The sequence below is a fragment of the Panthera pardus genome, unplaced genomic scaffold (genome assembly GCF_024362965.1).
Source record: "Panthera pardus isolate Hobbes unplaced genomic scaffold, ASM2436296v1 HiC_scaffold_24, whole genome shotgun sequence".
NCBI classification, from domain to species: domain Eukaryota; kingdom Metazoa; phylum Chordata; class Mammalia; order Carnivora; family Felidae; genus Panthera; species Panthera pardus.
The window spans coordinates 76,756,515-76,783,886 of NW_026526810.1; the positions used below are offsets into that span (position 1 = coordinate 76,756,515).

General features: G+C 34.8%; 1 protein-coding gene across 4 annotated transcripts in view; it reads left to right on the forward strand.

The window, feature by feature from the left end:
• The window catches only part of LOC109253323 (signal recognition particle 54 kDa protein), a 69,584-nt gene that overhangs the window by 14,407 nt on the left and 27,805 nt on the right, over positions 1–27,372 (forward strand). For 3 of the 4 annotated variants that reach the window (XM_053889349.1, XM_019426162.2, XM_019426163.2), the window contains 13 exons: positions 813–897; positions 2,455–2,559; positions 4,689–4,755; positions 4,836–4,893; positions 8,777–8,927; positions 10,027–10,175; positions 11,213–11,313; positions 11,808–11,894; positions 15,033–15,106; positions 15,324–15,432; positions 21,030–21,200; positions 23,613–23,708; positions 24,804–26,312. In XM_053889349.1, the coding sequence (XP_053745324.1) occupies positions 813–897; positions 2,455–2,559; positions 4,689–4,755; positions 4,836–4,893; positions 8,777–8,927; positions 10,027–10,175; positions 11,213–11,313; positions 11,808–11,894; positions 15,033–15,106; positions 15,324–15,432; positions 21,030–21,200; positions 23,613–23,708; positions 24,804–24,895 (1,345 nt within the window). In that variant the 3' untranslated portion in view covers positions 24,896–26,312. Of the gene's footprint in view, positions 1–812; positions 898–2,454; positions 2,560–4,688; positions 4,756–4,835; positions 4,894–8,776; positions 8,928–10,026; positions 10,176–11,212; positions 11,314–11,807; positions 11,895–15,032; positions 15,107–15,323; positions 15,433–21,029; positions 21,201–23,612; positions 23,709–24,803; positions 26,313–27,372 lie in introns of those variants that run through there. The other variant, XM_053889350.1, reaches the window with a different exon arrangement.

Consider the following 27,372-nt stretch of genomic DNA (forward strand, 5'->3'; position numbering starts at 1 on the left):
GTATTTATAGTATGTTTCCGTAATGATGTTTCAAAGAATAAACTTACATGTGGCTTTCATTTAATTATGGATTTCTTTCCATTTTACTCCTTTATTTGGATGGATTCAATCATATACAGTATAGTATTTCAATATAAAAGCCTTTTAACAATCCTTCATACAAAAGTGGTGCCAGTTTATCCTTTTCAGGCTTAAGATGACATTAATGAGCTTCCTTCATTATTGGAGAATTGTATTCATTTCTTGTTCTCCTCTTTGATTTTCCATATTTGAATGAAGGAGTAATGTGTGTCATCTCAGTTACTGTGTTCACTGGGAAAGGCACTGACTGGGGCAGGGCTCATAGAGTAATACAGGCACCTCAGTTAACTTCTTGAATCCTTGCCCTTGTCATGTCCAGGCCATCTTTCCTTTTCATACTGTTAGACTGGGTAATGAATGTAGAACTGCTGGCATTTACACATTTAGAATTAGAGAAATTAATCCTGTTTTCTGCTGGGTGTAAAGATGTATAAAGTATATATGTAAAAATAAGTAAATAAAATTAATACTTTGTGGTGATATGAGGACAAATTAATATTTAGACTTTAAAAAAAAAAAACCTTGAAAAACTAACCAGTCTTCCGTCTAATATTTCCTGATCAGTTTTTTAGGATATAGACTTATAAATCTGTGGTAATTATATGCATGTTAATCAGAGGGCTACTAATGTGAATGATTGAATATTTTTATATTCTCTGGAGCAGAAACTTTTTTTCAGAACGTCTTAACTGGCTTTTCTCTCCTACCCACAAATAACCATCATCATGAAGGTCTGCTATTGATCTTGAAGAGATGGCATCTGGTCTTAACAAAAGAAAAATGATTCAGCACGCTGTATTTAAAGAACTTGTGAAGGTAAGAGTATATCAGGATTGTGCTGTGATTCTCTGTAGACCTCAGTGGGTAAAAATACATTAGCACTGCGAACAAGAATATTATTTCAGAATACTTACTTACATTTTTATAGAATATTCATCTGTATTAAAAATATTAACGGAAAGATTATTAACTTTTCTAAAGGGGCCTATTTTTATTATTGACTTTTCTGAATACAAAGTTCTGAGTATAGATATGAAAGGCCAGTACTATTCCTGCAACAATTCCCAAAGCCAGGTTACAAAAAGTAAAACTTCACTACAGATTAATTGATAGAAGGGCCTCTCTTGAGTTTATCCTCTTTAGCATCAGGTTTGCCTTATTGGTCTTACTTTTGTATGGAAAGTCACTCTTGACAAGTCTTCTTTTCTGAACTGTTCATTGTTTACAGAATTCCCTTTGAAAAGACCAAATATCCCAACTCTTGTTTAGATTATGAGCAATTGGTGAAATTTTATTTTGCAAGTGGTAAATATAGCCTATTACTTTGTATCACCTTAGAACTGATTATGCTTCCGTGGTCATGAAAATAATGGTGAGAATCTTAGAGCTTTAAAAAATATGTATGGGTTTTGGGGCACTTGGGTGGCTCAATCAGTTAAGCATCCGACTCTTGATTTTGGCTCAGGTCATGGTCTCATGGTTGGGAGATTGAGCCCCATTGGGCACCATGCTGTGCATGGCGTCTGCTTAAGATTCTCTCTTTCTCTCTCTCCCCCCACCCCTACTCCTTCTGCTCCTCTTGTGCTCTCTGTCTGTCTCTCTCTCACTCTCACTCTCTCTCACTTTCTCAAAAAAAAAAAAAAAAAAAGAAAAAATAGGGGCACTTGGGTGGCTCAGTTGGTTGAACGTTCAACTTCAGCTCAGGTCATGATCTCGCAGTCCGTGGGTTCGAGCCCCGTTTTGGACTCTCTGCTGACAGCTCAGAGCCTGGAGCCTGCTTTGGATTCTGTGTTTCCCTCTCTCTTTGCCCTTCCCCTTCTTGTGCTCTGTCTCTCTCTCTCAAAAATAAATAAACATTAAAAAAAACAGATATAGGTTCAGTGGTAGGGGGAGAAAAAGAAGGAACTATAAAAACTTTTTTTAGAGCAACAGATGTCTGCTAGTGGTCTTCTAGTATTTTTCCATTTATTGTGTGAATAGTTTCATTTATTCCTTTGGTTTCTTATAGACTAATAAATAAAAAAAGAAATTCAGACGTAAATGAGGTCAGAGAATTTATCCAGTCATGCTTCTTCATTTGTAGTTGAGAAAACTGAACAGCTAGTTAGTGGCAGACCCAGGTCTGATCTCTAAACTCTGTAGGATTCCTCACATTATTTCCAGTTTGCTTTTTATCTAGAATCTGAAATAGAAAATTTGCCTGTGTAGGCAAAATAGGGAAATAGTCAAGTTTTATGGGAATGGTAGGATTATGGTTGCCTTTTATACCAAAGTGCCTTTAAATTATTTTTACAATTTAGAAGTTGTGGCGATAGGGGTTTTGAATGTAAGCGTATGTTAAGCCAATCTTACTAATTTATTTCTGGTACATAGCTTGTAGACCCTGGAGTTAAAGCATGGACACCCACTAAAGGAAAACAGAATGTGATCATGTTTGTTGGATTGCAAGGGAGTGGTAAAACAACAACATGTTCAAAGGTAAATTATACTTAGTTTTAAAAAAAGTCATGGAACATACATGTTTGTATATATCAAGTTTTATGTTAAAGCCAGGCTAGAATGCTTGCTTTACAATTTTGTGTTATTTGATATATCTTATTATTTTTTTGTAATAGCTTTTTGTACGGTAAGAAGAAAGAATCCCAGAGTCTCCCTTGTGATTGCTTTTTATAAGAATCGTAGACTTCTACATAGCTATCCTGTTTCTTTTACCAAAGAGACTGTTCCTATACTTTAAGGACATGAGGATATGATTTTTGGAGAAGAGAACATGGAAAGTTTAGCTTATCTCCTGTGGTTCCAGGCTCTCTTTTCACAGTGCCCCCCCCAACATAATCATAGATCTTTATTTTGCATATCCTTCTACTAATTTTTAATTCATCATACCACCTCTTTCTTCAGAATTAAGTGCCTCAAGTTTGTTACCGGATTTTGTTTCACAAGCCTCAACTATGTTATAGTCTATAAAAAAAGAAAAAAGGATTATTTTTTAGAGGATTCTATTATTATTTATTTTTACTTAACATTAATAGTGGTTAGTATTTTTCACTATGGTAATGTATTGCTTGATCATTTTATGTCCTTTGAATGTTACTGTATGGCAGTTAGAATTTAAACTCTTTAGCAAATTCACCGTGTTCAAAAATGTAGGGGTGCCTGGGTGGCTCAGTCAGTTGAGCGACCGACTTCGGCTCACATCATGATCTCACGGTTTGTGGGTTCGAGCCCTGCGTCGGGCTCTGTGCTGACAGCTCAGAGCCTGCAGCCTGCTTTGGATTCTGTGTCTCCCTTTCTCTCTGTCCCTCCCCCACTCATGCTCTGTCTCTCTCTCTCTGTCTCAGAAATAAACATTTAAAAATAAGTAATAATAGTGGTGTGTGTATATAAATATAAATATATATATGTGTATATATATATATATATATAATGGAATGTTTGCTGTGTTCAAAAATGTAATAATAGTGGTGTGTGTATATATATTAAATATATATAATATTATATATTATATATATAATGGAATATAATATAATATAATATATATATAATGAAATGTTATGGAATGGAATTTATATATGTGTGTGTGTGTGTATATATATATATATATATATATATATATATATATATATATAATGGAATGCTACTCGGCCATAAAAAAGAATGAAATCTTGCCATTTGAAATGATATGGATGGGGGTGCCTGGGTGGCTTAGTCAAAGTGTCCGACTTCAGCTCAGGTCATGATCTCAAGGTTCTTGCGTTCGAACCCTGCGTCAGGCTCTGTGTTGACAGAGCCTGGAGCCTGCTTTGGATTTTGTGTCTCCCTCTCTCTCTGTCCCTCTTGCACTCTGTCTTTCTCTCTCTCTCAAAAATAAACATCAAAAAAATTAATGAAATGACATGAGTGGAGCTAGAGAGTATTATGCTAAGTGAAATAAGTCAGAGAAAGACAAATACCATATGATTTCACTCATATGTGGAATTTAAGAAACAAAACAAATGTGAGCAAGGGGAAAAAGAAAAGAGAGACAAACAAAGAAACAGATTCTTAGGGTGCCTGGGTGGCTCAGTCGGTTAACTGTCCAACTCTTGATTTCGGCTTGGGTCATGATCTCATGATTTGTGAGATTGAGCCCCGTGTCAGGCTCTGCACTGACAGTGCGGAGCCTGCTTGGGATTCTACCTCTCTCTCTGCCCCTCCCCTGCTCACGCTCTCTCTCTCTCTCTCTCTCTCTCTCTCAAAAATAAAGAAACTTAAAAAAGAAACAGACTCTTTAAACTATAGAGAACAAACTGATGGTTATCAGAGGGGAGGTAGGTGGGGTGATGGGCAAAATAGGTGATGGGGATTAAGGAATGCGCTTGCTGTGATGAGCACCGGGTGTTGTATGGAAGTGTTGAATCACTGTATTATACACCTGAAACTAATATTATACTGGTAACTAACTGAAATTAAAGTTAAAACTGTTAAAAATGTAATAATACTACTCTCAGGAGGATATGAGCAGTTTTACTTCAATCCTTAAGTAAATAACAAGAGTAAACAAAAGTATTTTGTGTATAATAATTTGTATTTATTGATATTGTATTTTTTAAATATTATTTTCCCAGTTAGCATATTATTACCAGAGGAAAGGTTGGAAGACCTGTTTGATATGTGCAGACACATTCAGAGCAGGTAATGTGTTTAAATTTGAAAACCGTTCTCTGTAATTTTTATTTTCAAGTCTGAGAACTCATTAATTCTTTATTTTATAGGAGCTTTTGACCAACTAAAACAGAATGCTACCAAAGCAAGAATTCCATTCTATGGAAGGTGGGTTTCTGGTTTTTATTTTGATACTCATGTCTTCTCTAAGTTTTTATTTTATGCTATCTTGTGACATTTTTAATATTTACTTAGAAGTTTAAATCTTTCTGGAACTAAGTAGGGTATAATTAATAAATTATCTTTTATTATTGTACCATGACTCTTCTGATCCAGCCTTATAGATCAGAGTGGACATTATTTAGTTCATAATTCTGCCTGTATTTACCATCCTGCCTTGCATGCCTTCTGACTTGCTTCCCTATTCCTGTTGTTTCTTTTAAGACCTATCTGAAGCATTCCTCGATTAAATACACACTGGTGAATTCCATACTGTTTCTTTAGTACATAATTTTAAAAAGTTGTGTTTGATCATCTTAAAATAGCTTATAATTTGTTATTAACTCAGAGATTCTGATCATTGCTGTCCTTCATTTGATACAGTAGTTCAGGTAGGTAGTTTATACATGTTAGAATGATTGATGAAAAAAATCAAGTCTAGATTGAATTTAGGACTTTTTGAGAGGATAGCATTTTTTTAACATTATTAATATAAATGGTTTATTATACCCTTAGAAAGAAAGTTTAAAGAAGCTAAACTTTGAAGTAATTAAATGAATGATATCATTTTGTTAGTCACTGCCTTCTACTTTTTGGCTGGCTAGAAATGCGAACGAACTTTCGCTTTCATGTATTCTTTATTTAAAATTTTTTCCTTTCAGTTTTATTTATTTATTTATTTATTTATTTATTAAATTTTTTCTTTTTAACCTTTATTTATTTTTGAGACAGAGAAAGACAGAACATGAATGGGGGAGGGTCAGAGAGAGAGGGAGACACAGAATTGGAAACAGGCTCCAGGCTCTGAGCGGTCAGCACAGAGCCTGACGCGGGGCTCGAACTCATGGACCGTGAGATCAGGACCTGAGCTGAAGTCGGCCGCTTAACCAACTGAGCCACCCAGGCGCCCCTCCTTTCAGTTTTTTTATGATAATGTCTTACAGGTAGATTAAAGAATAATGTTAGGAATTTTATCTTTTTAGGATAAGAATGGTTTCTAATATAGATTTAAAAATCAAGGGATAAAAAATCAAGGAATAGTAAAATTTTATCTTTAGGGTTCAAAATTTGTAAATAATTTAGCTGATAATTACTTGAACTATTGGCCAAAGCCAAACCATTTTCTTTTAAAGTTTATCTTCTTTTTTTTTTTTTGCGAGGGAGGGGAGGGACAGAGAGAAAGAGGAAGAGAGAAAGAGAATCCCAAGTAGGCTCCACATGGTCAGCACGTGGGACTCAAACTCACAAACTGTGAGATTTCACCTGAGCTGAAATCTGGGGTCAGACGCTTAAATGGCTGAGCCACCCAGGTGCCCTTATTTATTTATTTTGTGAGAGAGAGGGTGATTGAGCACGTGTGAGCATGAACAGGGGAGGAGGCAGAGAGAGGGAGAGAAAGTGCGTGCAGGAGAATCCCAAGCAGGCTCTACATGGTCAGCGCAGAGCCTGATGCAGGGCTCAATCTCACAAACTTTGAGATCATGACCTGAGCCAAAATCAAGAGTTGGATGCTTAACTGACTAAGCCACCCACGGACCCCCAAAGCCAGAGCATTTTTAAACAGTTATCTCAATACCATTTATTAAATAATCTCTCCTTTGCTCATGTAAACTTAAGAAACATCATGTATGTGTGGAGTAAAGTATTAGTGTATCATTGTTTCCTCTGGGAGGACTGAAGGGAGTGAGACTGAGGAAGAATTTGAACTGCATCTCGGCTGTTAAATTTACATATTAGCATTTATTTTAGGGGGTGGTACATGTTGGACTGTTTGTTATATTATCATTTGTTCTGTGTTAAAAAAAACTATTTCACATAAAACTTTTAAAGAAGTGAAAGCACTAACAGTTTCACTTCCTAGTTACCAGTTTTTAGTGTGTCCACCTGTGCTTTTTTTCTATGTCAGTACAAACAACCACACAGAAAGATAATTTTAAATTGAAATGGAGTGTTAACAGTGCTTTGTACCTTGATTGTTGTGGTAGTGGTTATATGTAAATTTGTCAAAACTCATCAAAATGAACATTTAAAATAGTGCATCTTCCTGTATATCAGTAGACCACTGTAGAGTTGATTACAAATGGGATCTTTTTTTTAATTACAAATGAGATCTTATGACTAGATTGTGATTACGCTTAGGAGGGAGTGTGGTGCTGGTTATTGTTTTTTGATCTGGGTGTGTTTGCTTTGTGAAAATTCAGAGTTTATAATTTGTGCAGCTTTTCTGTATATATATTATACTTCATTAACACATTTACAAAAAAATGGGATCTTAATAATTCTGGAATAGATAATATACAATTTAATGTAATTCTTTTATATGACTTTTTTTTCAACATTCTCTTGCCTAGTCTCACCTGCTTATTTTCCTATATTAAATTTTAAAATTCCTTATTAAGTTCCAAAAAGAAAAATCTCTCTAAGATTTTGATTGGAAGTACATTGAAACCAATTAATCAACTTAGTGAAGAGTTGACATCTTTACTGTATTTGTATAGTTAGCTTAGAAACCTACTATGTCATTTTTGCTTTAAAAACTTATGTCCTTAAATATAGTAATTTTCTTCATTTAAATCTCACACATATTCTTATCAAATGCCTTCATACCTGATTTTTATTGTTAATTTAGGGGGAAAACTTTTTTTAACATATGTCCTTTCATTTGACAGTATTGATCTGTATAAGAAGTTGCCACTACTGAAAACAGTGCAAATTAAAATGGGATTTCATTTCTTTTTTTTTTTTCTTTAATTTAAATGTTTATTTATTTTTGAGATGGAGAGAGAGAGAGAGGGATAGAGGGAGATGGAGGATCTGAAGCGGGCTTTGTGCTGGCAGCAGAGAGCCCAACGCTGGGCTTGAACTCATGAACTGTGAGATCACAACCTGAGGCAAAGTCAGACATTTAATTGATTGAGCCACCCAGGAGCTCTGGGATTTCATTTCTTGATTTTCAAGTTGAAAAGAGTTTTGAGAATTGTGAAAATGTGGTGAAATAGGAATGAAATTAAACTTTTATGGAAGACCTTTTCCTCTTAGGAGCGAAAAGCCTACCATCAAATGTAATAACATTCAGGTTATAGGAGTACCAGAAGAAGAGAGAGAAAAGGGGCCAGAAAATTTATTTGAGGAAGTAATAGCTGAAAATTTCCCTAATCTGGGGAAGGAAACAGACATCCACATCCAAGAGGCACAGAGAACTCCCATCAAAATCAACAAAGAAGAAACAAAAAGCCTAAATTATCATATCATTTGATACAATTTCAAGCTGTAAGAATATGTCATCACAATTTCAAAGAAACAACATTATGAACTCTTCATATTGACTATGTTTTTAATACCAAGAAATTGAAAAAACCTCAGATGACCAACAATAGGGCATTTATTCAAGAAATGATTGCGTAGCCATATGATGGAATGCTATATAGCCTAAAAGTCATGTTTTACAAGAATAACGGTTTTATAAAATGCTTACAAAAGGGTGTTAAATGGGAAAACGTGTGAAACACTAACTCAGTCATTTATTTTAAGAAAATATAAAAAGTATCTGAGGAAAACACATTCAGAGAAGACATGTGGCAGAATCACATAGAATTTTGTGATTGGAAAACTGGATATTGCTTGATGATACTCTAGAAGTGGTTTGCTATTTTTATTTTTTTTTTTGTTTGCTATTTTTAATATTTATTAGATATTGTTATTCTAAATTGCAGTTGTGATCATTATGACTTTTTCAGAATGCATTAAAGGTGTAGAAACAGTTTCCAAATTATTAGTATTCATAAGTTTTGCTCTTATGGTTGTTGTTAAATCATTTGTCCTTGTTAAATAGCTATACAGAAATGGATCCTGTTATCATTGCCTCTGAAGGAGTGGACAAATTCAAAAATGAAAATTTTGAAATTATTATTGTTGATACAAGTGGCCGCCATAAACAGGAAGACTCTTTGTTTGAAGAAATGCTTCAAGTCGCTAATGCTATAGTAAGTAGCTTTCAATTTAATAACATTGTAAGGACTTTGGTTAACTTAATTGCAAAACCTGACTGAATTTATGATCCATGTAAATTTATAAGTTATTTTTTGCCTGTATGATAGATTCCAAGTAAGTTATTTCTATTTTGGGTACGTATATCTGTATGGTAAGGACTTAATTTTCTCTAACTAGGTATGAAATTTTTATAAGTAAGTATCAAAAATTTCCTTTCTTAATTATCTTATTAGTATATATAAGAAAAAATAAGAAACAAAAGTTTAGAATTAACTTTTAATACCTGTTGAATTTCCTTTCTGTAAATTATTTAAATTGGAACATTTACCTGAGATGGATTTTGAAAGATTTTCAAAATGAAGCACTTAAAAATGTTAATCATCATTTAGTGTCTCTTTAAAATTATGATGGAAATAATCTGGGGAGAAGAGGCGGTTTGTAAATAATCTGTAGCACATATTTTGCCCATGAACCCACGTTTTGCCATTGAAGAGTTGGCAGTAATTCTTTAGTTAATGGTTAATGCTAGTGAGGTTTTCTTTAGGCATGCCATTATTTTGACCTAGTTGAGCAGAGCTTAGGGAAAGAGCCTCACCTCTGTTTTATTAATTTTGGTTTTAGTGCATACTCTTATATGTTTTTTCCTCTGATTTACTTTTGCTATTCCCTTTGCTTAGAATGTGATTCCTCCAGATCTTTGCATAACTTTTTTCCTCTTTATTCAGGTCACACTTTAGCTAAAATGTTACTGCCTCCAGAGAGACCTCCCCTGGCTGCCCCACCTAAAGAAGCCTCCCACATCTCAAAACTCATATTCTCTATCTCATTTTAATTATCGTACATCTTAAAGTTTACTTGCCCATTTATTATTTGTCTCCTCTGACTAGAATGCAAGTCTTATAAGGACTAGGATTTACATATTCATCTCTTTGTCTCAGGACCTAAATGGTGCCTAATACATAGTATTTCCTCAGTAAATGTTTACTGATTGAATGAATAATTATTTATAATAAATATTTTTCTATAGCTTCTAATGATGAAATTTGCTTAAGAGCAGGAAAAATATGTATTGTTTTCATTTAAATTTTCTAGCAACCTGATAACATTGTTTATGTGATGGATGCCTCCATTGGGCAGGCTTGTGAAGCCCAGGCAAAGGCTTTTAAAGATAAAGTAGATGTAGCCTCGGTCATAGTGACAAAACTTGATGGGCATGCAAAAGGAGGTGGTGCACTTAGTGCGTAAGTATCATTGATGCTGTTGTCCTAAGTCTTGGGCTTGTGTGTGTGTGTGTGTGTGTGTGTGTGTGTGTGTGTGTGTGTGTATATGAGTGTATTTATGGCTTTCTTTTTGATCATTAAAAATATATTCAAGGCGGGGCACCGGGGTGGCTTAGTCGGTTGAGCTTCCAACTTCGGCTCAGGTCATGATCTCACAGTCCGGGAGTTCAAGCCCTGCATCGGGCTCTGTGCTGTCAGTTGAGAGCCTGGAGCTTGCTTCAGATTCTGTCTCCCTCTCTGTCTGCACCTCCCCAACTCATGCTCTATCAAAAAATGAATAAACGCTAAAAAAAATTTTTTTTTTAATATATTCAAGGGGCCCCTGGACGGCTCAGTCAATTAAGCACCCGACTCTTGATTTTGGCTTGGGACATGATCTTGCAGTTCATGGGATTGAGCACCGTGTCAGGCTCTGTGCTGACAGTACAGAGCCTACATGGGATTCTCTCTCTCCTTCTCTCTGCCCCTCCCTGCCTCCAAAGTAAATAAATAAACATTTAAGAAAATAAAATATAGGGGCGCCTGGGTGGCGCAGTCGGTTAAGCGTCCGACTTCAGCCAGGTCACGATCTCGCGGTCCGTGAGTTCGAGCCCCGCGTCAGGCTCTGGGCTGATGGCTCGGAGCCTGGAGCCTGTTTCCGATTCTGTGTCTCCCTCTCTCTCTGCCCCTCCCCCGTTCATGCTATGTCTCTCTCTGTCCCAAAAATAAATAAAAAAACGTTGAAAAAAAAAAAAATTAAAAAAAAAAAAAGAAAATATATTCCAATATATACTCAAATTTAAATAATTAAAAATAAAATAAAAATATATTCCAATAGTGGACTTAATATGGTCTATAAAAGAAGTTTAAATTGAAACAGAATTTTGGAGTCTTTCTGGTATAGTTCCGTTTTAATAGGTGAAAAATTTGAACTGTGTACCTTTGTCTAAATACTCTGTAATCTGCTAGAAATTTGTTTGCCTTTTTGAGATTATTTTATGTTTTCTTTTTCTTTGCAGAGTTGCTGCCACAAAAAGTCCAATTATTTTCATTGGTACAGGGGAACACATAGATGACTTTGAACCTTTCAAAACACAGCCTTTCATCAGCAAGCTTCTTGGTATGTACATTGGTAGAGGATATAGAAAAATCTCCGAAAAATAGCATAGATCTTTGGGATGGATTAGGATTTTAATCCTGCCCTCTCATTGACTAGTTCAGGAAAACCAATACCTTCCATGATTTATCTCCCTCACCTGTAAAAAGAAGGGTGATGGTTTTCTGCTTCTTGTGGTTAGAGTGGTAGAATGAGCTACTCAATGGAAAATTCTTAGGAAAAGTTTTAGAGCATAATACAAAAATATGTGGTTGTGGTAATAGCAGGGGTAATGGCAGTAAAACTTTTGTACTAGGTAATAGAGTTCGAGAGCATGGAATTTGGAATCCTGGGCTGGAGTCCCTGCTTTGTCACTCTAGGTTCAGTTTTCTCACCTGTAAAGTATGGTAGGAATATCTGACCTGCTATCTCATATGGTTATTACCTATGTGCATGTATTTTGTATAATGTAAAGCAGCATATGCTATTGTTAATTTTTCTTTTTTTGGGTCTTGTAGGTATGGGTGACATTGAAGGACTGATAGATAAAGTCAATGAGTTGAAGTTGGATGACAATGAAGCGCTTATAGAGAAGTTGAAACATGGTATATGAGTAGCAAAAAGCATTTGCTCTCAGATGTCTTCCCATGATTTCTTTTTGATAAAGCTACTGTTAATTTGTTTGAAATGATAAATCTCTTATTAAAGTTAGTTCTTCAAATGTTTATTTTCTACATGATTTGTATGCAAATCATTTTAAATCTCAGATATGTGAGCAGTTGTAGAATTGAGTATTTTTATTTTCTTTCTTGTAATCAAATTGCCTTAAAATTAAAATTGAAATGGAGTTTCTTGAAGTAAAACAGGTTAAATATAGGTTAGAACACTCTTCTAAACTGTTTACTTATAAATTAAGTGTGTGTATATATGTGTGTGTGTGTGTGTGTGTATTATTTACATTATAAAATATAAGGAAATTTAAAAGAATGAGATTAATAAACACTTTTTTTGACTCCACATTAAAGACCACTCCTATAGAGAATATATGTTGTGATTAAGAACTCAGTCAAGTTCTTAAATCTATCATACCTGAATTTATATCTGATTTATTTTCAGCTGTATAACTTTTTCAAATTACTTAACCTTAATTTCCTTACCTGTAAAAAGTAGGTAGTACTAAGTATCTTCCTCATGGAGTTGTGAAGATTAAATCAGCTGATATATATAAAATGTCTAACACATCAGAAGCATTCAACTATTATTATTATTGACCATTCTGTTTTTCTCAAAATGATCTTACTTTTAGTTTCCATGGTCACATACTATCCTGCCTCTTTCCTCTTTCTCACTCATGTTGTCAGTTACCTATGCCTTTATTCCTGTTTTAAATACTGGTATTTTTCAGGGATCATGCTAGGTCATCTTCTTTCTCTGGAGCTTCAGACTCCTATCTGTATGTTTGTTAGACCATTCTTGGATGTTCTGTAGACACTTCAAATTCAGCATATCCCGTATCTTCCCATCCTAACTTCCCACCCCCTTGTTACCATCAATGAATGTTAACATCATTTGTCTTATTGCCAGAGTTAGGAACTTGAGTATTGTCATGGACTCTCTTATTTCTTCCTCACCCTGCCCATTACTTTTCCTGTCAGTCAGCTTGTCCTACTGATTTTACCTCCTGTCTTCATTCCATTCCCTTCTCCAGCTCCAGTAATTATGCAAGTTTACCTCTTGCCCAGATTGTTTATTCTGTCTTTTATCAGATCTTCCTGTTTCTTGGATTCTTCCCCTTGGATCTATTTTTTATACTGCAGCCAAAGTGATCTTTCAAAAATGCAAGTCTGATCCTACTACTGCCTTTCTCAAAATCTTTCAGTGGCTTCCCCTTGCCCTTAGAATGTTTTTACATGAGTCTACCATCAGGCTGGCTGGCTGGCTTAGTTGGAGGACCATGCAACTTGATCTTGGGTTTGTGAGCTGAGCCCCATGTTGGGTATAGAGATTACTTAAAAATAAAATCCTTAAAAAAAAATGACTACCATCTAGCCCACATTCTCTACATCATTTTTGATGCTGTTCTTCATAGGATTCTGTGTGCCAATCATGCTGAATTTCTCTCAGCTTTTAAATGTACATTGCTATCTGTCTCCTCTGTGCCTTTGCCTATTAGGTATCTTCTTCCTGCCTCCACCCTCCTCTCCCCAGCCATACTGGGCAGCTCCTACGCATACTTAAGTTTCTCGTTCTTTAAAAGGGACATTTTACCTGATCCCTGGACTGAGAACTCTCTGCTTTATGTTTCCATCGCGCCCTCTAATTTTTGTATCATTCATCACAATTCTTAGATACCTGTCTTCCCTGCTTGAAGGTGAAGGTAAGTTTCATAGCTGTGTTCCTCACTTTTTATGTTTACAGTATCTAGCAGTTTCTGACACTTAGTAGATCTCTAATAAATATTTATTGAATGAATGAATCTGTCCCTCATGGCCTGGCTCTTTCCCCCTGCCTTCCTCTATCTTGAACAGTCCTACCATTGCTTCCACTACCACACTAAACTGGGTAAAGTATCCCTACTCAGTTTACTTTTTGACTCTTAGGTCTCTCCTTATGTCTGCATTTTGCTTCTGCTCTTAGCATTTTACTCATTTCTGTGGTCACCAAGGGCAAAACTAGTAATCTTTCTTTTTTCCCTTGGTTCCCAATATTTAAGTGTTATCTTTCTTTTGTTTTCAAACTCTTCACTTGGGTTCCATGACAGTGAATTTCCTTTGTTATCATGGCTTCAATTGTCATGTATGTATAATGACCAAATAATATTTCAGCCTTAACTTTTTCTACCACTGTTTAATTCTGCATTTCTAGCTGCCTGCTATAACATTTCTTTTAAAATATTGTACTGCCACTGAATTTCAGAATGGCTAAAACCAAATACCTTTTCCATTTATATCTTTAGGACATAAATAGAAAATACTCTGGATGTTTTTGTCATTGTTAATTGAAGTTAATTTACACGTAATGAAATGCTTAGATCCTAAGGGTATCATTCCATCAATTTTGACAAATGCATAATAACCCATATCCATCAGGAAACAACATTTCCATTATCTAGAAAGTTTGCTTATTCTCCTTGCCAGTAAGTACTTCATAGTATAGGAATCCTAGAGTATTCCTTTTTTCCCCCACCTGGTTCCTTTGACTCAGCATCATATTTTTGACATTCATCCATGTAGTTGCATGTGCCTGTAGCTCGTTCTTTAATTGCTGAGTAGTATTTCATCCACAATCTCTCCATTTTCTTGTTCACGGATAGCTAAGTTGTTTATAAAATGCCAAATGATCTTCTAAAGTGTTTTTGCCACTTTACATTCTCACCAGCAGTATATGAGAATTCTGCTTGCTCCATATCTTCTTTAACTTTTGGTGTTGTCACACTTTTTAATTTTAGTCACCCTAGTGGGTAGAGTTTATCTGCCTCGTTTTCATGTTTTTTGTTGTTTGTTGTTGTCCATTTTCTCTGATAGAATGTAAACTTCTCTAGGATAGGATCTGTCTGTGCATCTGTGTATCCTGTACTGCATTCATCCTATGATCTTGCCCAGAGTAACTGCTCAGGAATATTTGTTGATTAGATGTTTTGTAAGTGTGCTTCAGGATGAACCCATGACTAAGGAAAAGATTAATTTTATTGAATGGAAATGTACACCTTCTAATATGTCTGAATAATTTATATTATATTTCAGGTCAGTTTACGTTGCGAGACATGTATGAACAATTTCAAAATATCATGAAAATGGGCCCCTTCAGTCAGATCTTGGTTAGTTATCCTAAAGAGTTTGTTTATTTTCATCTTCTTTTGTTTTTCATTAAAATTTTAAAGAGTAGATGCATTTACTTTCATTATATTTGCTGTTTGGGTAAAAATGCTTTAAAAACTTAGTGTCAGAATTAAAGCTGAGTACTTAAATGTGAACATTGTGAACAATTTAATCTCAAGCTGTTGTTGATTTTATGTTTAAATATATCTGTTTTAGGGGATGATCCCTGGTTTTGGAACAGATTTTATGAGCAAAGGAAATGAACAGGAGTCAATGGCAAGGCTAAAGAAATTAATGACAATAATGGATAGTATGAATGATCAAGGTAAGATGGCAGATTACTTGATTTAGAGGACAATGTTCTGAATATTTACAAGTGGATTCACTGTGTTCTTGTGGATAAGATGGGGAAAAATTTAGATTGAAAGATTGTTAGGTAGATTTGTAGCCCTCTGAAAGCTCTTACTCAAAGGGTTGTTATTACTGGATTGACTTTATCAGAGAGAGAAATGTCTAATACAGTTCTCCAAATGAATTTCATGAAAAGAACACTAATTTTTCATGATGATGATGGAAATAACTAAAGGAGAGTTCTGTAATCAAATAAATTTGGGGGAATTATGGGTTAAAAAAAACTATTATTTATTATAAGTCTCCGTAGTGCTCTCATATACTAACATGAATTGGGAATCTGTCAGAAAGAGAGATAGTTTAAGCAATGTTTACAAACTTATTTTATACTGAAACTCTCGGGTTTCAGTCTTATTAGAGATACACTGCTCTCCGGGTGCCTGAGTGGCTCGGTTGGTTGAGCATCCGAGTCTCCATTTTGGCTCAGGTCATGATCCCAGGGTCATGGGATTAAGCCCCACATTGGGCTCGGTGCTGAGCATGGAGCTTGCTTGGGATTCTTTCTCTCTCTGTCTCTCTCTTTCTCCCTCTCTGTCTCCCATGCGTGTGGGCACTCTCTCTCTCTAAAATAAAAAAAAATTTTTTAAAAAAGGAAGAAAGAAAGACATATACTGTTCTCTGTAATCCTGCATTATACTTCCAGGTCTTTTATGTAATCCTTAGCTCATTAACATTTATAATACTATGACCCCTTTATCTTTTTTCCAGTTTTTTAGCACCCTTTCTGATGCAGCCCAGAAGATACGCCAAACAGTTTTTAGGTCTAACTCTACCACTTGACCTCTGACTTCATTTACAAAGAAATACAGGCTTTTGGCCTTGAACTTCCTCAACCATTGGCTAACTTACCAATACGATTGTGGCAGCCACAAACCACTCTTCAAGCTTTTTCAAGGACCTTAGGTCTCCTTCAGTACAATCCTCTCCTGGATCTCTAGTCTCTTCTCATCTTTTGACTTTTCTTTCCCATCAGCATATAAACATTAAGTTTTTTGAGCTATACTTCTCTCTCATGCTTTTTTACTCTTTTTCTCTTTCCAGTCAAACTTCTTCAAAGAACGGTTTGTATTTTTCTCAAATTAGTGAAATCTGACTTCTGTCCCCACCACTGCTTGGAAATAGATACTAAGATTTCCAATAGCCTGCTGGGCTGCTCCATTGGATCCTTTTCAGTCTTTTTCTTGACCTTTACAACATTGACTGTTGTTAATCACCTTTTTTTCTTGGTTTCTGTTATACCATCTCCCCACTTTTACTCTACTTTTCTTGTTAACCTAGTTACTTTCCCAGCCTGTCCCTTAAATGAATACATACTACAAGTTTTGTCCTCTGCCAATGCTTCTTCTCATTCTGCTCATTTTCTTTGAATAATTCATCCACATCTGTGCTTCCTCTACTGCTTCACTGATTATTTTTTGTATTCTCTACCTCTTTCCTGGGCTCTAGGCTTTCATAGTAACCCAGATAAGACTGTGTCTTTCTCATCTCTGAATCTTTAACACCGTGAAAAGTTTTGCATGTAGAATTAATAATTGCAGCCATAATTGGAGTATTTACTCTGTCCTGCTACTGTGCTGAGCACTTTACATAGACTAACCCATCTAATTATCACAGTCACTCTCAAGAGACAGTTCTGGGGTTAAAATCCATTATTATATAACTTTTGTAGATTAGGAAACTGAGATATAGGAAAGTTGAGTAATTTGTCCAAGGATGCTAGCTACAGAGTAGAGAGACTGGGCTTCAAACTCAGGCATTTTGGCTCAAGAGTCTACACTCTGCACCACTTCCTTTCTAGATGCTCACGGTGGGCAGACATCTTTATTTACATAATTGAAAGTTTTCTGAGGCACAGATCCAAAATGTAGTTTTTCTCCCTTGGTGAGTGACGCTTCATCTATCTAATAGATACCTATTTACTCAGTCACCTAAGCTAAAAACTGGGGTCAGCCTAGATTTGTGTCCTTGCTGATTTTCTGTCTAGTGGTTCAACTGATGACAGAGGTAAAGGTATTGAAGTGCCTAACTTTTTCCTTTTAGTTGTGTCAGTTTTCTGTCAGGTAAGCTCTTTTGTTGGGTACAATACATATTTAGGATTGTTGGGTCTTCTTGGTGAATTGACCTTTTTATCATAATGTCTGTAATGTCCTCCTTTGTCCCTTGTCTATTTTGTCTGATTTTTAAATTTTTTTTTCACGTTTATTTATTTATTTTGAGAGAGGGAGAGACAGAGTACCAGCAGGGGAGGGGCAGAGAGAATCCCACGCAGGCTCCGTGCTGTCAGCACAGAGCCCAATGAGGGGCACAATGTCAGGAACCATGAGATAATGACCTGAGCTGAAATCAACAGTTGAATGCTTAACTGACTGAGCCACCCAGGCGCCCCTGAATAGTTTTCTTAATGGTTGCTTTAGGTATTATAGTATGCATACATATTTAACTTAAAACAGTCTACTTCTATCAGTATTTTACCACTTTTAGGGGAATAGATAGGAACCTTAACATTATCTTAGATTTAGTGAGTTCCATTTCCTTAATATTTCTCATATCTTCCCTCTTCTCTTTGTCTCTAAATCCCCTACATTAGTTCATACACTCATCATTTCTCTTTTTTTTTTTTTTACACCCATCATTTCTTACCTAGATTGCTATCATAGGTTCCTAACATTTCCCTTTGTCTTTTTTCATCCCTCTTTTCAGTTTGTATTCTTCATTGCCACAAGAATGGTCTTTCTAAACATAGACAGTTCTGGGGTCAAACTCCTTCAGTGGCTCTTTAATGTTGTCATAATGAATTTGAAACTCTTAAACCTGGCTTACAAGTTCTTTATAATCTTGTCCTTATCTACTTTTGGAACTTTTTAAATCTCAGCTCTTATCCAAGCTTGGTTTCTTCTACAAAAAACTATTTTTATTCTAGAAATCCATGTTCTGCTTCCTAGAATGTCCCTTGCTTTCTCTTCTTTACTTAACCTCATACTTGTTCTTTAGGACAAGAGTTACCTTGTTACTCAGTTAAAGAGAAACCATCAGCATGGAGCCTTTCCTGACTTTCTTCTTTAAATTATGTCCCCTTTTGCTATTTGCTTGAATCTATCATGTTGCTTACCATGATATGCTGTTATTAGCGTGTCTTTTTCTTCACTACACTTGAGGTCTTAGAATGCATATTTCCTAAATATTTTATAGTGAAGTTGGGGCTTAAAAGCTGCATTTATGAAATGGATTTAGGTTTTAATGACTGTAAGTTTATTATGAGACAATTTGCTCTTTATTTATATCTCATTGGTAATCAAATTTCACCTGGATTTCAGTTCACTTCTGGATGATATGCTTAGAGGGCATAGACAAATTAGAAGATATATTTAGGAAATGTTATTTGTAATCTAGAGGAAATTCACAAGAATTTGAAATAGTCTCTCAAATTCTCAAATATTTGAGAATATCTGAAAGCCTTATTCTTTGTGTCTGGCAAGGAGACATGTATGCAAATAGGAAGAAGTGCCATAGAAACATACTTCATTTTAATATGTGAAAAGATTTTCCATAATTATAGGTATAATAGGATGGCATAGATTACTATATTTTATTATGTATTTATTTTTAAAGTTTATTTTGAGCGAGTGCTCACGTGTGCATGCATGTGTGCATGAGTGTGGAAGGGGCAGAGACAGAAGGAGAGAGAGAATCTGAAGCAGGCTCCATGCTGACGTGGGGTTTGATCTCACAAACCATGAGATTGTGACCTGAGCCAAAATCAAGAGTCAGACACTTAACCAACTGAGCCACCCAGGTGCCCTGGAAATATTTTCCATAATTATAGGTACATTAGAATGGCATAGATTACTGTATTTCAGATAGTGGGTCACCTCTCCTGGGGATATTAAGATGGAGGCTAGGTGACCATTTATTGGGGAATGTTGTAGAGAGAATGAAGACATAATAGAAATTTTGACTAAAGTCCATCCTGTTCCTGAGATTGTATGCAGCTAAAGCCAGAAGAAATACACATAATACTCATAGAGGTATAAAAATGCTGAAGGGGTGGGGCGCCTGGTTGGCTCAGTCAGTTAAGCGTCTGACTTCAGCTCAGGTCATGATCTCACAGTTCGTGAGTTTGAGCCCAGCATCAGCCTCTCCACTGACAGTGCAGAGCCTGCTTGGGATTCTCTCTCTCCCTCTCTCTTTCTGCCCCTCTCCCACATGTGTTTTCTGTCTCTCTAAAATAAATAAACTTAAAAATTAAAAAAAAAAATGGGGCCCCTGGGTGGCTCAGTCGTTTAAGTGTCCGACTTCGGCTCAGGTAGTGATTTTACAGCTTGTGAGTTTGAGCCCCGTGTAAGGCTCTGTGTTGACAGCTCAGAGCTTAAAGCCCGCTTCAGATTCTGTCTCCCTCTCTCTCTGCCCCTCACCCGTTTGCACTCTATCTCTCTCTCTCTCTCTCTCTCAAAAATAAACATTAAAAAATTTTTTTAATTAAAAAAATTATTCTTAAAAAATAAAAATAAAAACTAGAAATGCTGGAGGGAATTAACTCATTATGTTATAGAAAGGATTAAAATACTAATAATAATTACTTGATTATAAAAAATATAACCATGGGGCGCCTGGGTGGCTCAGTCGGTTAAGCGGCCGACTTCGCTCAGGTCATGATCTCGCGGTCCGTGAGTTCGAGCCCCGCGTCAGGCTCTGTGCTGACAGCTCAGAGCCTGGAGCCTGTTTCAGATTCTGTGTCTCCCTCTCTCTGACCCTCCCCCGTTCATGCTCTGTCTCTCTCTGTCTCAAAAATAAATAAATGTTAAAAAAAAATTAAAAAAAAATAAAATAAAAAATATAACCATTATTTTGTTGATGATAGGTAGAGCCTACCTACTTCCACTTGCTTAAGTGCCTAAATTTGTGATTTAAGTGTTACTAGTTATTTAGAAATGAGCAGTTTTCTTTTTTGAAATACACCTTATGCTTCTAATATATGCTCTGAGGAGCAGGTGGATATGAGATATGGAAAAAGTGGACATGGGTTTCAAAGGTTTTCAGAATGTTCTATTTTACTTAAACTGTGGGGTGAGTACATGTTTATTTGTTTTAAAGTTTATTTATTTATTTTGGGAGAGAGCACATGTGAGCAGGTGGAGGGGCAAAGAGAGAGAAGAGAGAAAATCCCAAGCAAGCACCTCCTGTGGGTGCAGAGCCTGATGCGGGGCTCCATCCCGTGAAGGAACCATGGGATCATGACCTGAGCCAAAATCAAGTCAGATGCTTAACCGACTAAGCTAGGAGCCCCTGTTTTATTGTTTTCATAGCTTATGAATATTATAAATGTTCTTTTGAATATATTCCATGTTTAATTTTTAAAAATAAGATGCAAACATGGCAGATGATGATAACATTTGTTAAATTTGGTGGTGACTTCATCATTTTGTTTTCGTGTGTGTGAGGTATTTGTACATAACTGTTTTGATAATGAATGTTAATTGTATGTAAGTGATAGTAATTAATCCTCGTCTACAGAACTTGACAGTACTGATGGTGCCAAGGTTTTTAGTAAACAACCAGGAAGAATCCAAAGAGTGGCAAGAGGATCAGGTGTGTCGACAAGAGATGTTCAAGAACTTTTGACACAATATACCAAATTTGCACAGATGGTAAAAAAGATGGGAGGTATCAAAGGACTTTTCAAAGGTAAGAAAAGAAACAAACTCCTCATTTGTTAGTATTGAAAGTAAAGAAAGAAGGTGAGAAATTAAAAGCCAGGAGTGCTACCAGGATTGGCAAACATTGCTGAATTTCATGTTATATTCAAGTACTTCTTGAATGTGATCTGTGATTTATCTGTTTGCACATTCAAAGTAATAAATACTAATATTTAAAAAAAAAACAAATTTAATGACTTTATTTTTATGATGTAATATATATTAAAGACAATTTAGAACATATAAGAAAGAATAAGAAAAAAATCTTAAGGCACCCATTACCTTTTCTCTCCAGAGAATCCTATGGGTTTTATTGCAAATAACATTTGGTAAATGAGTGCTTTCTTCTGATACGTCATGACTATTTTTCTGTATTGTCAAATATTCTTCAAAATATAACTTTGAAGCACTGAATACTCTCCCAGGTATGCTTGTATCTTCGTTTAGTGCAGTGGTTATTTATGTTGATCCATTTGCTCCTGTATCAGTATCAGTTCCTGCATCAGTTCCTGTGCAGTCTTCCATGAGGCCAGGGATTTTGTCTATTTTGATCAGATACATAGTAGATGCTGAATGAATTTTGTAATTATTATTTCCAATTGGTGGTTAAATGTTTTCTCAGTATGTGTTTTTTAAATTACCACTCAAGTTTAACATCTCTTCGTACATTTTTTGGTTTGAATTTCTTTTGTGAATCACCTCTTAGGTTCCTTGTTTATTTGTCTCATTTTCCCCCCTATTGCTTTGTAGTAACTCTTTAAAATGCTTCGTTTGTGTCTGCAAATATTTTACCCAGTTTTCATTTGCCTTTTACTTTTATTTATTTTTTTTAGTGAAAGGAAGCTTTCATTTTTAATGTAGCCAAGCCTATTTATCATTTTCTTTGATTTCCTTTGTACTCATAAAAGCCTTCTCCATGTTGGTACCACAATAGCCACCTATACTTTCTATTTTGGTTTTAGTTTTTAACTCTTTATCCCATCTGAAATTTATTTTGCTGTGTACTGTATAAAGCAAAAAGATGTTTACTTTTCTAAAGAGTTAATCAACTGTCCTAATCCTCTTAAAATTTATTCTAATTTTTTTTCTATATTTTCTATATTGAAATTTTTTTCTATGTTTCTATATTGTTCTATATTATATATAGAAGTTTTTACTGCCTTTTGTCCTAGACACTTATTTTCCATGCTTGTTATATTCTATTTTGTTTTTTGTGGCAGGGAGAAAAGTTAGACTAACATGTTTAAAATTGTAATTCCTAACATCACATGCTGTTTCAGATAGTGATTATTAAACACATTATGTCAGTTTAACATCTTTCTCAAATAACGCTGACTATTCTTGATAGAACTGCAGATCTAAGCACTGATTACTCAGTAAAGGCACAATCAAGATGAAATGAGCAGTGGATGTGGCACACATTCTTGTCATACCAGGCTCTTGATGTTCTTTTAGAAGTTTTAAGTCCTCGGAAACAAATACATATGACAGTTTACCAATAGACACAGAATTCATGTTTTACACAGATTTATTAATCATGAAAAATTTTTCACGGATTTTACCATGTTTTATAAAAACATATTTTTCATTCATATATCTTAATTCATATAACTTATTCAGATTAGTCAGCTTTGATGCTCATTTTCATAAATACTTTTGAGAAGCACCAGAGTTATGTTCCTTTGAAATAATTTTGCTTGAAGCAGCTCTACTTACTCATTATTGTTACATCGACAATCTCTTTTGCTTCCTGTCTCTTAAGACCACAGCAGCTATTCTCTTAAAGGATGCTCTTTCCTGTTTTGCCTCAGAGTGCATCTCTTTTATTGGCTTCCTTTTTTCCTGTGGAGTTTCAACCAAGTGTGTGGAAATTCATTGGTAAATGGAGTTGCATTATTTGTCTTTCTCTTGTCTGAAGCTTTTCATTATTTTTAATAGCTTCTTAGATATATGCAAATCTTCATGCTTTCTCAGAGTCATTATTTCATATTCATTTACCAGCAATCCAGGCTCATTCCTGATTAACTCTTATCTATAAAGTCAGTTTTTTGTTTAGCATTCTCCCGTATGACTATTAAACAATTGTTGTTAGAGCTTACTGTTAATAACCACTGGATACAGTTTTAACAAAAATAGCCCTTAAAAAGTCCCTTGAATGTCCCTTAATATAGAATTTAATATAGAATTTTGTTCTTTCTCAAAAATATGTATGTAATTGAGATAAAGATTAGAAGGGAATATGTATAAATAGAAATAATGTGTTTAGGGTAATAACCTAATACCTAAGGTTATGGGTGATTGTTTAAAAATTTTACTCAATTCATTAAATTTTCTTTGATACCCTGATTATATTACATTCTTACATTCTACATTGACTCAAAACCTTTTTATTTTTTTTCAGGTGGTGACATGTCTAAGAATGTGAGTCAGTCACAGATGGCAAAATTGAATCAACAAATGGCCAAAATGATGGATCCAAGAGTTCTGCATCACATGGGTAAATATAAAATTGTTGCCACTTTATAACATACAGTTTTAATTTATAAAGGTTGAGTTTTAATAAGCCTTCTGTTGTGATACTATGAAAATCTGTTCAAAGATGTATGGTTTAGGGAAATGGCCATCTGAATTCTAAGTTGAATGGTTGTAATAGTGCTATATAACAGAGGTTTTATTTACTCTTCTGCTGCCATCAGTGTGATTTTTTTTTTTTTTTAATCTTTATTTATTTTTGAGAGAGGGACGGAGTGTGAGCAGGGGAGGAGCTGAGGGGAGGGAGACACAGAATCAGAAGCAGGCTCCAGGCCCCGAGCTGTTAGCACAGAGCCCGACACGGGGCTCAAACTCACAAACTGTGAGATCATGACCTGAGCCGAAGTCGGACGCTTAACTGACTGAGCCACCCAGGCGCCCCATTGGTGTGATTTTTGAGCAAGATACTTAATCATCTTCTGTTAATGTTTGAAGACCTTTTGCCCTAGTTTGGAATCTGGGTATTTTCAATGAGACTTTGAAATTATATAAGGATTCTGAAACCCAGTTATACTTTTGCCATGTGACCTATGAAAAGTTCCTTAAACTTTCTGAAACTCACTTTCCTCTTTTGTAAAATCACAGATAATAGCTCATCAGGACATTGTGAGCTAATATATATGAAAGCATTTAGTACAGTTCTGGGCATACAGATGTTCAATAAATGGTAAATTCTTTTCTTCCTGTAAGTCCTATGAAACAACTCCTCTACTCCCCTGAATTGGTCATGATTTACAACAAGAGTCTTTTGGACTTCCCAGAAAAAATTTTTTTGTTTAGTTTTATTGACTTCCTATTGTGTACCAGGTATTGTTCTAAGATCCTTTCATATATTATCTCATTTATTCCTTATAACTTGATGAGATATGTTATTCATTCTGTTTTACAGATAAGGATATTGGTGATAATACAAAATTTTAATTGGTTTGTTCTTTAAGGCTGATGACCAAATTGCAGTCAGATCCCAGTAAATTTTTAGAAGTTAAAGTACTTCTTAGGCAAAAGTAATGTTTCAAGTTTTGCATAATAATTATCTGAATTTACTCTACTTTCACTCTAGGTGGTATGGCAGGACTTCAGTCAATGATGAGGCAGTTTCAACAGGGTGCTGCTGGCAATATGAAAGGCATGATGGGATTCAATAATATGTAAAGAAGATGCCTTAATATAAACTGACTCAGTTGATTACATTATTTGCTGAGACCTCAGAGTTTCCCTCCTTTTTGCAAACAGGAAAAAAAAAGTATTTTTCTTGCCTGTCTTGCTCTTTTTCTTCTTCTCATCTTTTTTCCCCCTCCTTTTCTTCTTCCTTCCTTCTTTCCTCCTTCCCTTTGATATAAGGGAGGAAAGTATAGTTTTTGTGGAAATCATTCTATTTTTGCTTTAGATTTTCTTCTGTTAGTGTTCACCACCATAATACTTCTTAAGTTAAACAAATCATGATGTAAAATTTAGTACTTAAAAGTTTTTAATTGTCTCAAAGGCCAAGCATTACATTTGTAAACAGTCCTGGTCAGTAGTTACATGATGTCTCAATAAAAGTGCTGTAAAATAAACTTCAAACTCGTTATAAATTAAGGGGTTGTTAACTTTCTCATGATTTAAATTTATCAATGTATCACATTAAAAGGCAGACAGAAAAACCAATTGCTATGTCACTTAAAACTAGTCCTACATGTATACCTTTAATTGGAAATATCATAGAATAATTTAACCATTAGTATTAGGGATTTTTGTTTAACTTAGAGTAATTACGGTAATTTTGCCATACAAATCGTAGGCCTGCCATTTAAATTGAAATTGTGAATTTGTTTAGTTTACAATATAATGTTTTGTATATAGCTTCCATTTTCTTATCTCATATTTTTGAAGACTTAATGACAATATTTGGTTTTTTTTGAAAAGCCAATTTTGTTTCTTACACACCAAAAAAATCTGTTTGATGAAACTGATGTACTTTGTTAATAGTTAATGTATAGACCTCCTAATGGGAAAATAATTGCATATATTAGGCTGTTAATACATATTAAAAATAATAAGACCATGACAAGGTTGATCTGGTTGTTGGTTACTTTGGATTGCTGCATAGTACATTTAGAAAAGTGGCTTTTAAATAAGTTATGAAATTAAAAATACTAGAATAATTATTATACTTATTCATTGTTGATCATGAAGACTAGATATGGTATAGTTGTGTATTTTGAGCTATAGTGAATTGATCTTCAGCACAGGATTGATTTGTAGTAGTAGGAGAGGATATTTTTATAGTATTAATTTTTTATGACTCAAGCGTTTCAAAAAGGTCTTATAAGCCAAAGTATCTTTTAAAAATAATTACAGAAAGAGTGCAACAGATTTTCTGGTTTACTTGGGCACAGATTTTTATATACCACTAAATTATTTTTACCAACTAAAAATTAGCATACTCCTATAAAACACTGTATACCCTATATAAATGATGTATCTTGTACTCTGCAGAAATGTCATAAGGTCCAGCTATAGAAATTTGACAATGAGAAAATGCTGTTTTCCAAATTAGTTTCTAATTAAACTGATGCATACCACCTTTTCTGGGCAAGCATTTTTGTGATTTCTGTCCTCGGGGTACCACTTTTCACTTTGACCAAAAAAGGAAATGAGACACTTGGCCAAACTTTATGACTAAGGTATTGCTTTTAAGTTTTTTTTGTGTCTGGTGCAAATTATATTTTTCAGAAGCAAAAATAACAGTGGCAAAGGACAGCAGAACACCTAATTCAGCTTCCATTTCCTCTTTGGTAAGACGAGGGCACTGGAGATGCTCTCTAAACTTCTGATTTCATTAATTCCTCAATCTGACATCTTTAGTTGCAAAAGCTAGCCTTCCATTCTCACGGTTTTTGTCCAAGTGCAAACAACGTAAGTTTGACAGCATAAATAATTTGACCAAATTTCCTTTTATTTTTCACTATTGTTAAAATTGGTTCCTAAGCTTTTTGATACCTGTTATATTCCCAACTTAGACCCCTACGTAGATCTACTATTGTATAACATTGGATTCTTCCTGAAGTTTATTATAATATGTACAAAAATAAAACTAGGTGTAGTTCCTAAGCTTACAATGCTTATGTAATTATAAAACAAAAACTCGGAAATTAATTTCAACAAACTATAATACCAACAAAGGGCAAATTAGTGGGCAATTTCATGTGATGGATGTCAGTATTTTTCTGGAAGTATCATATTTGCTGGCATATAAGATACAAGGTAAGTATATACAATGCATTGCAATTTTATGGAGTAATTTATTGGAAAAAATTTAAGTACCTTTCATATGTAGTAAAAATGATTTCAAAGTGTCTTATATAAATCATTATTTTGTTCAGATAAATACAGTACATTATAATGAGAAGAGTTCCTAGGTCTGACATGCAGTACTATACTATCTTGAGTATAGTGTCATGTAGCTAAAAAGAAATGTAATATTGTCAATAAATACTGATCTACAGAGGTAACAAAAGCAGGAAATTTACTAGAACTAAAGTCTCATTATGCATATTCCTATAGGTAGAACATATAATATTAATACCTTATTTCAGTGAATGTAGAGGGTTTAAAAAGTAAGCCACAATATAAAAATAAAATTGATT